A 15717-nucleotide genomic window follows, 5' to 3' on the forward strand; every position below is an offset into this window, starting at 1 on the left:
AAATTGTGGGGTTATGTCGTGCGTATCCTGTGGTGGTTGAAAAGGAAGGCGCCATTGACCAGACCAGAACTTGCCTCAGATCAACCCAAATCAACTCGGAATCCTCAGCTCAACACACCCAACTTCCGGCCTACATGCCTCCCATAATCGGGAGCGCCCTAGTCAGTGGTTATGTGACCACAACAACCGAAACTCGTGCCACGGCCCGTAAGAATTCATGACCCCTTCCTCCCTCTTAACCAAGGAGAAGCCTCAGCCGGAGTAACTTCATCCCCGAGGCAACGGGCCGCAGGCCACTACTGCGCGTCCTCGCCTACCAGCCCCAGAATATTGCCGACTTGGCCAAAGCCAACAGATCCCCATATTTGTGTGAGATGTCGTCAGCACCTGGTTGCAGGTCAGCAATCCGCTTGCCAGCCATATTGGGCGGGCAGCTTTCTAAGGTCGGGTCAACGAGGCAATCCCCGCCCTTAACACGGCCGGTCCAAAGAAACGGAACCCTGTCAAAGCGGGCCCCAGTTCTCGGAGGGAACTGTTCACGAGACGCGGCTCTTCCTTAAAATCCTCCCAGAGCAACCCGCCGCATCCCAGCGGATGCTTCTCGCTCAGCGCCATGATACTTGAGAAGCCAGGGTAGGATGTGGGTGGCGGAGGGGTGATGGATTTCGGGTGTTACTAGGCGAGACGGTAGTCCTTGCCTCATGGGATGAACGGAGGTGGGTGATGACTGCTGGAGCAGCGGGCGTGGTGTGTTATACGGCCGGTGCAGACTTTACTGGTTCACGTGTGGGGGTGTAGAGTTAGTCGTTGGGAAGAAACGACAACGGCAGAACCGGTGATGGTAGAGAGGACCTGGAACCTGCATACAAAACAGAGGTTTGTCGAGGGTCTGGTTGTTGTTATGGCCCATTGACAGCAGCCCAAGGCCCCATGCCAAGGGGGGTGCAGTCCTTGATGGCAATGCCCGCCCTAAGAGCACAGGGCCAGCCCGACGATATCCTTGGAGTTGAGGACTAGTTTCAGCGGGAGCGACGAGGATTGGCGAATAAGTTGTTGGAACGGGCATGGCCAGTCGTGTGATCTTCGGTTCTTCTACCGACCAGTGGGAATACAGCCCTGTAGATTCCCTAAAGTGGCTTGACGTGGAGGGTGATCAAGGCCGCCGTGTTTGCGCCAGGACAGATGCGACGGAGATGCCCGGAAGGAGAAAAGGGGTAAAATTGTTGGTATATATAGCTACCCAGGAGTTAACAAGGGGTCCTTGGTAAGAAGCATCTCTGCGACTTACGTTGTGAGGAGTGATGGAGGGATTCTGGCTGTGTTGGGATGCTTTTACATCACCCAACCCCGCGTGTGGAGTTGTAGTTGTTGAACTTGTTGTCTAGTCGAGAAGGGTTGGGGGAACACAGCTCCTTTTTAACCTGGTTAGGAGTTGTCTCCCCTTGAAGGCCTCTTTGCGATCTGAAAGACTTTGATGTTGATTGTCAGGAACGTCAATGGTTTGTCTGGAAACATGGCGCGGGGTAATTTTTTGTTAATGAGGACTACATGTCCAATTGTCTGTGGAGCCTCCCGTGACAACGAGTTGATACCAGTCGTGTCAAAATAGTTTGTTCCTGTTGTAGAATTGTTCTCCCCATTTCGGCAGGGGCTAGGCAAAGGAGGTCACGCGCACATTGCTCACCAATGCCCTCCTTCTGGCACAATTCATTGCCATCGAAATTATCGGCCGTGGAGAGTTGAATCCACAAATCTGCAGCAAAAAAGAAAACCCGGAAAAAGAAAACTGGTGAGATGTTGTTTGGTTTGTCCGAACAAACCCCATTTGTGTTCATCATATATAAACCCTAACCCTAACCTACCTTAAGCAAAGGGATATTCAAATGACACAGGGCCGTACGAATGATAAAAGCCTTTGGTTGCTGCATGTTTTCCCTTCGTCCTTTCAAAGGCAATTCTCAAATCAAACGCACTGCATTTGAGTCACAATCAGAGTATATTAGAGTCATAACCCAAAGAAAAGGTGTTTTTGCTGTCCAAACATCGACAAACCCACCATACCTGGGCATAAACTAGGCCAAGGAAAAATCAAACCATCGATCGAAAAAGAGAGAATTGGCAAAGTAACCAGATTTTACCTTTGTCTGGACACCATGGGCAAACATTTGATTGAATGGTCCGGAATGGGTATCTTTCCAGAAAATCCCACAATCCCCAGCTCGCACCCTCTCCCAGTCAACATTTGCTCAGCCTCTAGAACTCAAGCGACGGCCCTTTTCCCCTTGCGAAGTAGACACCGCAGACGAAAACATTGAAGAACCCCAAATCCCAAGGTCAGTATTCTCAGCTGTTCCAAACTCCCACACCTGGGCCCTCTTGAAGGATAGCCACGGCTAATAAATTTCTCTCTCCCACCAGCAATCACCAAAATGGCCCCCATCACACCCCAATTCACCCTCCCCCAAGCGCTCCACGGCTTTAGAGCTATACTCCTCAGCGCAAACCGACTATTCACTCTCACGTTCCCCGGACGGCAGCACATACGCGAGGAACAGGTCGAACTAACGATACATTTCATTGACAAAATCAACGAGAGCCCTCTCCCCCAAGACCCGGCCCTGCAGGCCGCCGCTTCCAACATCCTGCAGGAGGCGGCATCCGACGTTCATTCTGCGGTGAATGGCATCTACGACCACCTTCAAGTCTACGATGATGCTCACGACAGGGTCTCGATAACTCTCGCGGCGGTGTTGAGGCACGATATCAATGTGTTACTGGAAGCGCTGGGACCGCTGGAGAGATAACAGTGCCGACTGGGAAGGAAAATGGGGCGAGGGATTCAGGTCGGGTATTCAGTAGGTCGTCAGTGAAGGTATTGAAGATTCCAGGGAGCTCGGCGTGTCAAGCTCCCTTCAGCAAAGGGTCGAGTTTTGGATCTGATTATGGATTTTGCTTGTGGAGGAATCTAGCATACGCGCCACTGGACTTGATAAACATTAAAATCTATCACTGGGTTGTTCTGCTGTGATGAAGGGCATCATGAAGTAGCCTTAGGGTAGAGAATCCCGAGAAGTCTCTCAGGCCTTGTCACATTTCTGGTTGTCTGGCGTTTGGCCAGGATTAGTTTGGTGCGGGGTGGCTCCTTTGATACCCTGAGTGCGAGCTGAAAGATGGAAGCCGGTGAAAAGCCCTCTCAGATTACTCCCATCCGAAATCAACAATACGGTGTTTCAAATTCACAATACGGCGTGTCAACTTGGCTGGGGATGTTGGTGTGCCTGTCTGCCTGCCTGGTTGTCCGAATTCGAGAATACGGTTGCAGGTTGCCAATGTGGTGTTGCTAGTTGACGATACGTCGTTGCGAATTCACAACACTGAGAATCAAAATTAAAGAGCATGTTGGGATCACTATCTAGTTAGCCATATCAAGAATACGGTGTTGTAAATCGACAATATGGTGTTGTTAGTTGACGATCTAGTATTCTATCAACAACACCATGAATTAGATCCACGATGGGAATGTGCTGAAGCTCCTGGTTCACTGAAATCAAGCATACGGGATGTCAAATCAACAACAGAAGTGGGTTGAAGTGCATGGTTGGCCTGATTCAACAATACCGCGTCACAAGGCAACACTAGGAGCGCGTGGGAGCGTGTTGCGGATTAAAATCATTGCCGTTATTCTCAGGTTCTCGCCAACAACAGAGCAGTCACGGAACTTCCACTACAAAACCCGGAATATTCCAAACGTGGAACCGACTTCCCAATTTTTTCCTCCCACAACCTCGATCCCCGCAACCCAAACCGCACATCCTCGCGGGGTTCCGGTTCACCGGCGATTAGTTATAACGTTATAAGCTCGTTATCCGGCTTGTTAAGGTAAGTAAACCCATGATATCTTGACCATTTGTTTACATTAACTGTAAATGATTTATTGACATTTTCTTTTTTGTTATTCTTCAGGCGTTTGCCGGGAGTTTCTCCGTGAGTTTCTCTGTGAGGTTCTCTGTGAGTTCGTCTATCGGTTTCTCTCTAGGGTTTTTCCGATCGAGGAAGAAAAAGAACTGACTTGGAAATCAAGAAACAAACCGAGAAAAAAGAGAACCGAGAAAGAAGAGAACCGACCGAGAAACAAAAACTCCGATCAGACAAAACAATAACCGGTCAGGAAATCGGAGAATCGATAGTGAGGTAAGATAACCGGCTATAAAACGGTGACAACTACTAAGAAAAAGAAAACTAACAGATGAATAACAAAGCCACCAAATTCACGCTGCCGATAACACAAACAACAATCCACAACAATGGCCAACAGATACCCGACTATGGATATGGCCGGAAACCCCGAGGAGGTTGCTGCAATCCGGCCTGCGGTTGCTAAATTCCTAGAGGCTATGGATGAGCACAACCAGAAGTGCGACGCCGCTTGGGGCAGCCTCAGGCAAGCCCACGAGGACCTCGAACAGGTTCTGCAAGTTGGCCTTTGGCAAGTCGAGGGGGACTCTGATGCTTGTGCTGCGTGGAAGGAGGCGGTGAACCGTGACGCCAGACTTCTGGACGACAAGATGGATGACGCCCAGGAGGGATTCCAAACCTACCACAACCTCATCATCGGCCAGGCCCTCAAGCTGCAAGGTACCATGGAAGATCCGGAAACACCAGAGATCAAGGCCGAGGAAGATGAGAATCCTGGTGTGGTGGAACAAGGTCCGGATCCGGGTCGGGACGACGGAGAAGCTAGCGGCAGGGCAGAGTCTCCTTCTTCTGACCAGAACAATACAAATGCTAGCACGGCTAACAGCCCTGACACCGCCACCGTGGCAGACAGCACCACAGGCCTCGTGGAGCAGCAGAACAAGCTCCGCACACAACAGTGCGACCAGCAACAGGAGATCGCCTACCTCAGGGGCCAGATCAACAACTTGGAGTTGCAGCTCGAGGCGCAGAACACCAGGCTTGAGAACCACCTCCAATCCCCGGTTCACCAGCAGATTCCCCGGCAGTTGCAGGAGGTTCACCAACAGATGCAGGAGCTTTGCCAGCAGCGCTTACAGCAGCGACAACCACAATTGCGGCTGCAGCCTTTGCAACAGCAGCAGCCCATTCAGCAGCTGCCCATTCAGCAGCAGCCCATCCAGCAGCAGCGGCAGCCCCCAGTTCCTGGCCCCGTCTGCCCGGGTCCTGCTCCGTTCCCCTACCCTTTTCACCAGCACGAAGTTAATGAGGTCCTCGCCCGTGCCGGCCAGAACCCTGCTGCTCACGGCACCCAGCAAGCCCCGTTCCCCCCTAACATGAACAACATGAACAATGCCCGCTTCACTTATGCCGAGTGGGTTGCCCTCCAGCAGTCCCAGAGGCACATAGCTCAGCAGCACGAGCTGCAGAGAAAGAGGAAGAACAGCACTAGCAGCAATGACAATCACAACAATGGGAACGGCAATGGCATTGACAATGGGATCGGCAATGTCATCGGCAATGGCATCGGCAACGGCTATGGCAACCCAGCCGCCCAGTACCAGTACCAGCACCAGCCCAAGAAGAGGCTGTCGACGGCAAGCTCCATTGTCCGGGGCATCGTTCCGGAGGACGTCTTCTGGCAGCAGCAGCAGCAGCAGCAGCTTGCCCGGTCCGCCGGCACCGTGCACGGCGCACCGTCTGTGTTCCCCGCGCCCTTCGTGGCGCCGCCTGTGCCCTCCGTGGCGTTTACGGCCCCCGCACGGTCCGAACCCTCCGTGGCGCCTGTGCCTTCCGCGTTGGCCGTGCCCCCCGCACTGTCCGGCCCCTCGGCCATGCACCCGGGCATTGGCCCCGTCTTTTTTTCTGCGGCGGCCCAACAGCAGCAGGTGCAGCAGGGACAACAGCTGCAGCAACAGCAGCAACCCCAGCAACAGCAGCAGGGCGGGTACCAGCTCCCGCAGTACCACAACCACTACCTTCCCGGTGCCGGTCAGGGCCAGTGAAGGACAGATGGGTTGATGGGTGGTCTCTCGTCGTTCTTGTTCCGTTTTTCTCTTCTTCTCGCATGAGAGAAAGAAGTTCACCGCTTGGGATGAAAGGGCGGCGGGCGGTTCACAGACCCGCTTGATAGGTGTGCTTTTGTTTTCTTTTCCGTTTTTACCCCGTTGCCCCTTCCCCCCTTTTTCTTCATGTTTTCATTGTGATTTCCCCTTTCTTCTCCCCGGTAGTCTTGATTTTTCTTCCTTTCATTTAGGTATCGTAGTAGAGGCTCGCTGTCGTCAATGACTTTTCGACACTGCGGATGGTTCCTCGTTACCTCCAGGGAGCGCTCAAGTCTCGCGTGAGTCGCGTCCGGTTCTGCTGCCGACGCGTCACAGTTATTACCATGGGGTCCAACAGTCTTGTGTTTTTCGTTTGTTTCGTTTTTTCTTTCCTCTCATCTCTCATAAGTACCCAGGGCCTGGACCCTGATGAAGCCGACCTTATCGGCATTCGGGAACGGCTACGGCAAAGGGCATCGTTCGGCTGGGAGGGTACATTGTTTTCTCATCCATTGCTTTCGCTCAGGAAGACCAGTCTCGCAATAAAATTCGTGATCTTGCACAATCGAAGCGCCATGCATTTGTGTGAATGTCTTCACCCGTTGAGTGACCTATAACACTAACGTTAATATGAAAGCGTACATTATCCAGGCACCGAGATGAACGAACCGCCAACCCCCAAGTGCCAACATCCCGCGTCTCATTTCAAGCCGCCTACCCCCAAACCAGTGCAACAGGTGCACATCCCTCATGTAACCCGCCCACTACGCACACATACATAGTAAGTTACACAACAGCACCCTACTGCTACATAGCGGGATCTCCGCCCGGAACCCGAGTCTTCATCCAGATCGACACTCGGTAGCCTAGATCCGGAATGACACAGCAGAATCTTTCTCGAAGGCTTCCAGCCCGGGATGCGACGCCGGAGGTGTGAGCCGTCCAAATTGACGGTGGGATCAAGTTCCGCTCAAGGAGACGTTGAGGGAGCAGTAATATAGGGGTTCGGGATTTGGATATTACTTGTCTCAAATCACAATATGTACGTGGGGGGATTGCCTCTTTCGAAAAGGACGTGATAGAAACATTTGGAGCGGTGACGGTGTTGGTCGGAATGAGCTCGGGTTTTCGACCGTTTCCTAAATGAGCTGCACGGAGGCCCGTTTCGGCTTCATTCATGGACCTTTCGTTGAGGGAAGTCCGAAAATAGTAACTCTGCTCCCACCCAATTGAGAGCTCCAGTCCGCTTATTTTCCGATTCGAGCATGTTCGTTGCTCTTTCAAGCTAGTGGGAGAGCTTAACGGGGCACGGTGGTTATTTTGCCTCGGGGGCTTGTATGGGGGAGGGTGGTGGAAAGTCCCTCTCAAACCTGATTGAAAGGGGTTGGGGGTAGGAATCATTGGAATCAATCATTGTAAGACAAGGAAGACATCTAGGGATGCGTTGGCATCCCGGGATCATGCCATCGGGGTTCTTCCCAATCATTACTTTGAAGACGGTAGTCCCTTCCGGGCGCCTGTGGAGGGCCTGGTACGGTTTTGACGACAGGTTGGTCCTCGCCCACAATCATACTTGATTGGGCCTGCCACTATCCAGCACTATAAAGGGAATATGACAATAAACAAGGGCCCGTTTTACTTCGTTCGACGAGGTGACAACACGATAGCCCGCCCGCAGGCTGAGTCCGCATTATCCTGATGAAAACATTGGGCTCTGAAGGATGACGGCGACGGCATTATTCTGGGAATGGGAGCCGAGTTACAGCGCGAGTTGATTCCCTCGCTCTGCGCTTGCGTTGTGAGCGGAATCAACGGCACGAAATAGTCAGGCAAGGGAGTGGAGAGGCTTGGCAAATGCAAGCGCCCTTCGTCAGGCGGACTCACGGAGAGTCAGTTTTGCTTCCTCCGGGCCAAATGAGGGTTCTCGTGCTGCCCACGAGTGTCGACTCGGTAACGCGAGGGGGCAGAAAGGAAAGAAAAGATAGGATTAAGAAGAGGGAATGAAAGCGGCTCTTTCAACCTATTATCAATCCCTTGGTATCATGATGAGACCGCAGTTAGGACGAGAAATAAAAGGCGTTGTGTTCGGGCCTCGGGGTAAAGCTGGCCGGGGACGAGTGGACGAGACGCCCAACACAGGGAAAAGCGGACGCGGCGCAGGACCTCGAAGTTGTGAGTTTTGTGGGAGCTCTCAACGAAAGCCGTTAAGAACATGCGCAAGTTCGGGCGCCCTGCTCGATTTGGGGAAGGCGGCATGGGCTAGCCTTCCCCGCACGGCCTCCCATTGCTCCTTCCCCTGACTGCCGCATGCGATGGAAACATGGGGAAGCCGCCAGAGAAGCTTTTGCGCCGAGCTAGAAATGTCCGCAAGGTTGCTCTTGTCGTTCTTGTCGTTCGTGACGTTGCCAAGGATGCAGGGAGGTGAAAAAATAGCCCCGCCCAATCTGGTCAAGGTGCCCGCGCTAGGCCCGATTGAGTATCACGGAGTTTGATGTTGCGGTTACCTCGACCCTCCGCATGGAACTCTCCCCCGTTTCCCTTCCCACAGACTCGGCCAGAACCCTTCAACTTTCCGGGTTTCGACACCTGCTGATCAACATACCAAGGCGATCCCCCCCGGGGCCAGGGCGAATCAACATGGTGGCTAAGACGGGTGCACTCTCTCCAATTTAGCACAGCGCACCGAGTTCCGGGTTCTTGTGCTGAAGAAGCTTTCCTTTTTTTCTTGTCGGGTTTTGAGCCGCAGCCAAGTTCTAGACCCGCTCCACAGCGACAAGACCCTGATCGCCCGATTTCTTGCGCTTCTGGTGGGAAGATCAGCGCGAGCACGACGACGGAGAAAAAAAATGAACAACACTGCTTGTCAAGATCGATCTCCCGCAGAGTCTGGGGGAAGTGGAGTGCCAGAGTGGACCAGGCGTCTGACGAATGCGGGGAGAAGCGAGAGCCGGAGAGTTTACGCGATGCTGGTGATGAAGTGATTGCCCTTTCCCGGATGGCGTCGTCGGCTGGGTGTTGGGGGAAGGAAAAAGGCTCGGCTTGACTATCGCGGACGCGGCATTTCGGGTAGCGTTCGCGCCACTGTCTAAATTGTCGACGGCGATATCGTCCGCTCTGGGCCAATCGCCTGCTAGGCCACATCGTGAAGTTTGATGGCGGCCGAAATGCGAACTCGGGCACTCAGCTGGACGCCCAAGTCGCACTCGGCGGACAGCCTCCGTGAGCACACCCCTGACGTCCTGGTAACGCCTCGAGCAAAAAGCCGTCCAATGAGGGACAACGGCCCCTGTTGGTCCTCCGGTAACCTTAATCGCTTCCATCGGCCGGCTCCACGCAAGCCCACGTCCTCCACGATGTTCCCAGGCTGTGTGTCAGGGCTTACATCTGGGGTGGGAACGTTGATGTAACATCGCCGCCCCGGTCGCCCCGGCCGCCATCGACAGTTTGGGCTTCTCGCCGTAGGCGTTTCCATCCGGGGAAAGGGTTCCTCCACATTTCGCAGGCTTTCTGCCGTGTCTGTTTCCGTCGACCTGGATGCCAGCAATGTTCACCCACCTCAACCTGGTCCGCCGTTGGCGAGGGCAACAGCGCGCTGAGCATTGACGGCCCGCGGGCCGCCCTCACCACGCGCGAGGGTCTCGCTGGCTGGCGGCAACACCAAGGTCAAGGACCGTGCGTGGGCGTAGCGTTCCCGGCAACCCGGACGGGGCGGGCTAAGTGGGCAGGCTAGGGACGGCGGCTCCCAGCCTTGACCGGGAGAACAATGGAAGATGACTGTCCGGGCCCAGGAGAGGGCAGAGTGGGCTGCGGATGTTGATGCTGGGGAGATGGATGGAACAGGAAAGAGTGAAACAACATCCAGGACGAGCGTCGTGCTGCCTATATAACCCGTCGTCCCAAGCTTCCCAACTACCCGCTCTGACCCATCTCGCAACCTTCATCCTCAATCACGCAAACACAGCTCTGCTGAGTCTCCTGCACCATGATTGCTAAGTTCGCCGCCCTCTCGGCCCTCGTGGCCACCGCCTCTGCCCAGGCCGTCTGCACGCTGACGACCGAGACGCACCCTGCCCTGCAGTGGCAAAAGTGCACCTCGGCGGGCAGCTGCAGCAACGTCGCGGGCTCCATCACCATCGACGCCAACTGGCGCTGGACTCACCAAACCGGTGCCGCGACCAACTGCTATGATGGCAACGAGTGGGACACCAGCTACTGCAGCGATGGCCCGTCGTGCGCGTCCAAGTGCTGCATTGACGGTGCCGAATACTCCAGCACATATGGTATCACCACCAGCGGCAATGCCCTGAACCTCAAGTTCGTCACCAAGGGCCAGTACTCCACCAACATTGGCTCGCGTACCTACCTTATGGCCAGCGACACCAAGTACCAGAGTGAGTGACTACCCTATAGTACCCAAGAATCTCGAGAAACTGGAGATTCTCTCTCCATTTGTGAGACGACATGGCACTAACATGCTCACAGCCTTCAAGCTCCTCAACAACGAGTTCACCTTCGATGTTGATGTCTCCAACTTGGGCTGCGGTCTCAACGGTGCGCTGTACTTCGTCTCCATGGACGCTGATGGCGGTATGTCCAAGTACACGGGCAACAAGGCCGGTGCCAAGTACGGTACCGGTTACTGCGATGCGCAGTGCCCGCGTGACCTGAAGTTCATCAACGGCGAGGCCAACGTCGAGGGCTGGGACCCGTCAACCAATGATGCCAACGCCGGCTCCGGCAAGTACGGCAGCTGCTGCTCGGAGATGGACGTCTGGGAGGCCAACAACATGGCAACTGCCTATACCCCTCACCCGTGCACCACAATCGGCCAGAGTCGCTGCGAGGGCGACGGGTGCGGCGGTACCTACAGCTCCGACCGCTATGCCGGTGTGTGCGACCCCGACGGATGCGACTTCAACTCGTACCGCATGGGCGACAAGACCTTCTACGGCAAGGGCATGACCATCGACACCACCAAGAAGATCACGGTCGTCACCCAGTTCCTGACCGACTCCTCGGGCAACCTGTCCGAGATCAAGCGCTTCTACTCCCAGAACGGCACCATCATCCCCAACTCCCAGTCGACCATCTCGGGCGCCGAGGGCAACTCCGTCACCCAGGACTGGTGCGACAAGCAGAAGGAGGTCTTCGGCGACGAGGGCGACTTCAACGCCAAGGGCGGTCTCGCTCAGATGGGCAAGGCCATGGCCGGCGACATGGTGCTCGTCATGTCCATCTGGGACGACCATGCCGTGAACATGCTCTGGCTCGACTCCACCTGGCCCCTCGACGGCGCGGGCAAGCCCGGTGCCGAACGTGGTGCCTGCTCCACCAGCTCCGGTGTTCCCTCTGAGATCGAGTCGTCGGTACCCAACTCCAACGTCATCTACTCCAACATCCGCTTCGGCCCCATCGGCTCCACCGTCTCTGGCCTCCCCGGCGGCGGCACCAACCCGGGCAACCCGTCCAGCACCACCACCAAGGCGACCACCTCCACCAAGCCCCCCGCGACCTCCACCAAGACCACCGCCAGCAGCACCCCGACTGGCGGCGCCCTGGCCCAGCACTGGGCCCAGTGTGGCGGCATCGGCTACACCGGCCCCACCCAGTGCGCGTCGCCGTGGAGCTGCCAGAAGCAGAACGACTGGTTCTCCCAGTGCCTGTAAGGGAATGAATTGAAACTTCCTCCTGAACTCGGGGCATAGCACGTGACCCGGCGGTGGAATGGAACTTCTTTGTCTGTACATAGTTTGGACCCACACATAGCTTTCTGTTGCTTCTCGTATATATATTTGCATGAGCACTTCAATACTTCGTCCCTTGCAGTTGGATCGTGATTGTTCTCATCGCTTTGCCCGCTTTATGATATAGCCCGTGCATCTCCCTCGCAACGCCCCGCTTTTGCTAGGCATCAGACTGTGCGATTGTGTAAGAGATATAACCTCGGTGAAAAAGAAACACAGTAATCTCTACCTCTCACTTGAAGGCCATCAATGTGGCAATCACTGCTCCGCTAGAATTAGAAAGTGTTGTGTGTAAACACAGCCGTGAAGCTCCAACAGCCCAGTTTGTTGACTTGAGAATCCCCTTTTTGGCAAGTGGGTCCGTTGTTCAGGGGGAATTGTGGGTCTTCCACATGAAGTTGTAAGTCAGCGGAGTGAATGAAGGGAAGGTTGTCCTGTCCTTTCTGATCTGGAAGTTTCTATGGGAGTGGTGTGGATTGTTTTAGATTATTATTGTCAATTGTTCTTCGTAGTCGTTTGGTGGAGCACAACCCTCGTTTCCCAAGTGCACAGCTCAGAGAGGATATCGGTGTTCGGGATTGTGACGCGTTGAACTATGTAGTCAGGAACTGGGAAGGGTAGCGGTGGGATAAAGATCGTGAGAAGGGAGGATCAAAGTAAGGGATGTGAAGGGGATGAAGGTGGTAAGCATCGAAATACGGATATATCAAGAAGATGGGGGTTAACGTCTTAGCATGCCATCTCGGACATGAAAGTGATTCGGTCGACCGGTCCAATATAGACAGTTTGCGGGCCGTTTCGGATTGTAAAGGGCGGCGTGTGTGACTCAAACTCTTTACGAACAGGCATTTTATGACCTTATCAACATGAATGCCAACGGGAATATCGGTAGATAGTAACAGCGAAGACAAGAGGTTGGTTGCTCTGTGAAGTCAGTCAAAGAACGTGAAAGGCTTGAAGGACAAACGATATCAGCTGAGAAAGAAGGGAGAAGGGTCGAAACAATGAGGAAGAATGAAAGCCAGGTTTATGACCGTGGGCTAGCAGCACTGGTAATATCAACATCCCGGCTGTGGTTGCTAACAACATGATGGTGATGCTCAACAACCTGGTGAACTTGAAGTCGTACCCGCCCAACCTCCGTCGACTTTGCACCGGTTTGTGCCGAGAAACTTCGAAAAGATGCGAGTGTGATATGTACACATGTATAATGTGTACGCATCTAAAGGGTGTAACAAGAGGGGAGGGGTTTCCTTTCCCCATCCTTGGTCCACGAACCTTGACTTTTCCACAGCCTGTACAACACCCTCCTTGGCACTTCACCGTCACCAAAGTCACACTCCCTATCTTGCATGTCCTATTCCGCCCGGAGTATTTTCTTTATCAGACATCCAAAATCTTCACGTTTCTCACCAAGACAACATCAATCCTCACCTCAATCGCAATCACCATGTCTGATCAAGGCACGTCAACCGACCCCGAGGTCATCATCACTGGTAATGCCCGATTAAGCGGGATTGTCCCAGAACCTGTCGCCCATGTGGCAGCCCCGATGCCGCCACCCTAACCAGTGTGGCCTGCTCAGACACAGGCCGGCCCGGTGAGGATTCACGACACGACGCGGACATAACGGTTCATGGGCAAGTTCGTCAATTGGAGCTTCGACAACACCCTCGATCTCGCCCTGTAATGCGTGAAGAGTCAGAACAGGCCTCCTGGGGAGACAAGGGAAAGACAAAGGCCTGCGGCGGGTCGGGCCGGCGCAGCGGGACAACCGACGCTGCGAGACATACCGATGCGGCGGGGTATCCACTCGTGAGAGCGGACATAAATACGGGGGGTTGGTCGAGTTTGTCACGGTGTTGGAGTTCTTTGTTGAGATCGGGGGGACCAAAAGTACAGCATCGAGACCAATAAGGGGGGCTCGATGGAGGGCTTCTGTAGAGACCACAACGTGGCCGATTTTGACGGGATCGACATCCTGCCTGGCCTGGCCTGATTGGGGAAAAACCGCAACTACAGCACCAACCAGGTGCTCATCAGAACTACGATTACTTTAGCCGTTGAGATTGCGAAGTGGATGAACAGTCATCAGACCAGGAGGATGCCAAGGATTTCCGTCACCCACGACCCATATCCTATCCAGTATGTTCCTCTTACAGCAGTTTTGGCCTTTTCGGGTTGGTTGTAAACTGCTTTTGTGAGGCGGACCTTTTGGGTGGCATCTTGAGGGGCGGCTACAACGTCGGCTTCCTGGGATTGAGTTGAGCTGAACAATGAAGCGTGGCGAGGCAGATATCTGAACAAGTCGGAGTACAAAGGATTGCCAGTCCTCGAGGATGAGCTGAGGAAGATTGACGAAACGTTGTGCTTCGTGGTCCCGGGGCTTTATTGTAGAAGATACGGAGTGCCGGTGGGCCAGCCAGTTACTCCCAATTTTGATATTCGAGTTTCAGGGGCAGCAAACACCGATGATATCAACCACTACACGGGGGACGAGAGTGAGGCTGGCGGCGGGCCTCTACGCAAGATGCGATCTCTTGCTCCTACACCATCACGACGCGGCGCGGGCTCTTCCTTGAACGATTTCGCGAGCCCGCCCCGTCTCCCGTTCCGCAACCGCAACACAAGCAGCCTGGGCTGAGATATTGCTCGCCCCGGCGGGGCTGTGATACTCGCCACGGGTCTCGACGACAACCTTCCCCGGGCGCCAGCCGCGCGGCTCACACAAAGAGCCAGCCATTTATCTGATCCGGCCGAGGATGAGCCAGGCCGGGAGCAAATTCGAGAATGGATCCGGCACCAAGCCCTAGCCATCCTCGCGGAGCAAATCCAGGCAATTTTTCAAACCCTATTTCAACCCAGCTCCAGAAACTTCCCACCACCGTTTCCCAAAAACACAAACACCAAATACAACACCTCGAAGCAAAAATCGTCAACCTTAAAAGTCCTCACAACCAAGCCAACGAGAAAATGGCTGCCAACATCCTCAACCAACTCAATCACCTGGCCGATAGGGTCGAGGCACTGAACCTCGATCAGGACCGTCGGAACACCCAGCTGGTCGAGCAAATCGCCAGACTGACCGAGGCCCTATTGGCCCAGGTGCCGCGTCCGCGCCCAAATGTACGTTCTCGCTCCCCATCCCACTCACTTCGGTCATCCAGTTCTGGTTCCTCGACTCGTTCGAATTCCTCGTCTTGTCGGGGTTCCTCGTGGCGTCGAGATTCCTCGCCTCGTTTGAATCCCGCGTCTCGATTGGGTCCCTCGCTTCGCAGGCTCCTCGTCTCGTTCGCGATCCCGATCACAGTCATCACCATCCCCTTCATCATCCTCCTCATCATCATCATCACACTCAGCAGCAAGTTAACAATCACAGGCCCAAGTCCAACGCGAAGCCGCCAACATCAGAAGGCACATTCGCCAGCAGGTCCAGCAACAAGTCCAGCAGCAAGTTCAGGAGCATCAAGCGGATCACCTCATCGAGCTCCACGAACTACGCACCCAGCTCGACGAGTACGAGGCCGAGATCGAGCAACTCCGCGCCCAACTCGCCGAGCGTGACAACACGCTGACCAGGCTCCGGGAGGCGGCCCGCCTCTTCTCTGAGATCTCCGAGCCGTATCTGGAGGACCGGGCCGCTCAACGCCAGTATGAGCTGGACCATGCCCGGCAGCTGGCCATCGAGGAAGAGCGCCAGCAGAACCTCGAGGAGCAGCAGCAGCTGCTGCTGCCAGAGCAGGAACAACAACGGCAGCAGGAGGAGGAAGGCGGCCGTCGCTAGGACGGAGGTTGCCAGGGCAGCGTCGACGTGAAGCAGGAGGAGGAGTAAGGTTTTGCGGGGTATCGGGGGGTGCCGGTCTTTCATTCACGATTGGGGACGGCAGGGGCGGAGGTAAAAATGCTTTTGATCGGTTCGCGCTGGGTGGGATTTGTTTTTTCGGGGCGTCCGAGGGGGCATGACAACCGGCGTT

The 15717-nt window shown here is 54.7% G+C and overlaps 3 protein-coding genes across 3 annotated transcripts; all 3 read left to right on the plus strand.

Moving 5' to 3' along the window:
- Positions 1-4304: 4304 nt before the first annotated feature.
- C8A04DRAFT_33329 (uncharacterized protein) lies at positions 4305-5960 on the plus strand (the record flags this gene model as incomplete). Its single annotated transcript, XM_062782423.1, has 1 exon — positions 4305-5960. The coding sequence occupies one exon, from the start codon at positions 4305-4307 to the stop codon at positions 5958-5960; it is 1656 nt and encodes a 551-aa protein (XP_062632569.1).
- A 4021-nt stretch (positions 5961-9981) lies between these two features.
- C8A04DRAFT_40910 (glycoside hydrolase) lies at positions 9982-11665 on the plus strand (the record flags this gene model as incomplete). Its single annotated transcript, XM_062785102.1, has 2 exons — positions 9982-10390; positions 10482-11665. 2 exons carry the CDS (start codon positions 9982-9984, stop codon positions 11663-11665), a joined length of 1593 nt encoding a protein of 530 aa, XP_062632570.1.
- A 3051-nt stretch (positions 11666-14716) lies between these two features.
- On the plus strand, positions 14717-15527 carry C8A04DRAFT_33331 (uncharacterized protein; the record flags this gene model as incomplete). The annotated part of the gene is made up of 3 exons (XM_062782424.1): positions 14717-14869; positions 14911-15033; positions 15123-15527. 3 exons carry the CDS (start codon positions 14717-14719, stop codon positions 15525-15527), a joined length of 681 nt encoding a protein of 226 aa, XP_062632571.1.
- Positions 15528-15717: the final 190 nt, after the last annotated feature.

This window comes from Dichotomopilus funicola (assembly GCF_033296635.1).
Source record: "Dichotomopilus funicola strain CBS 141.50 unplaced genomic scaffold C8A04scaffold_127, whole genome shotgun sequence".
Classification (NCBI taxonomy): domain Eukaryota; kingdom Fungi; phylum Ascomycota; class Sordariomycetes; order Sordariales; family Chaetomiaceae; genus Dichotomopilus; species Dichotomopilus funicola.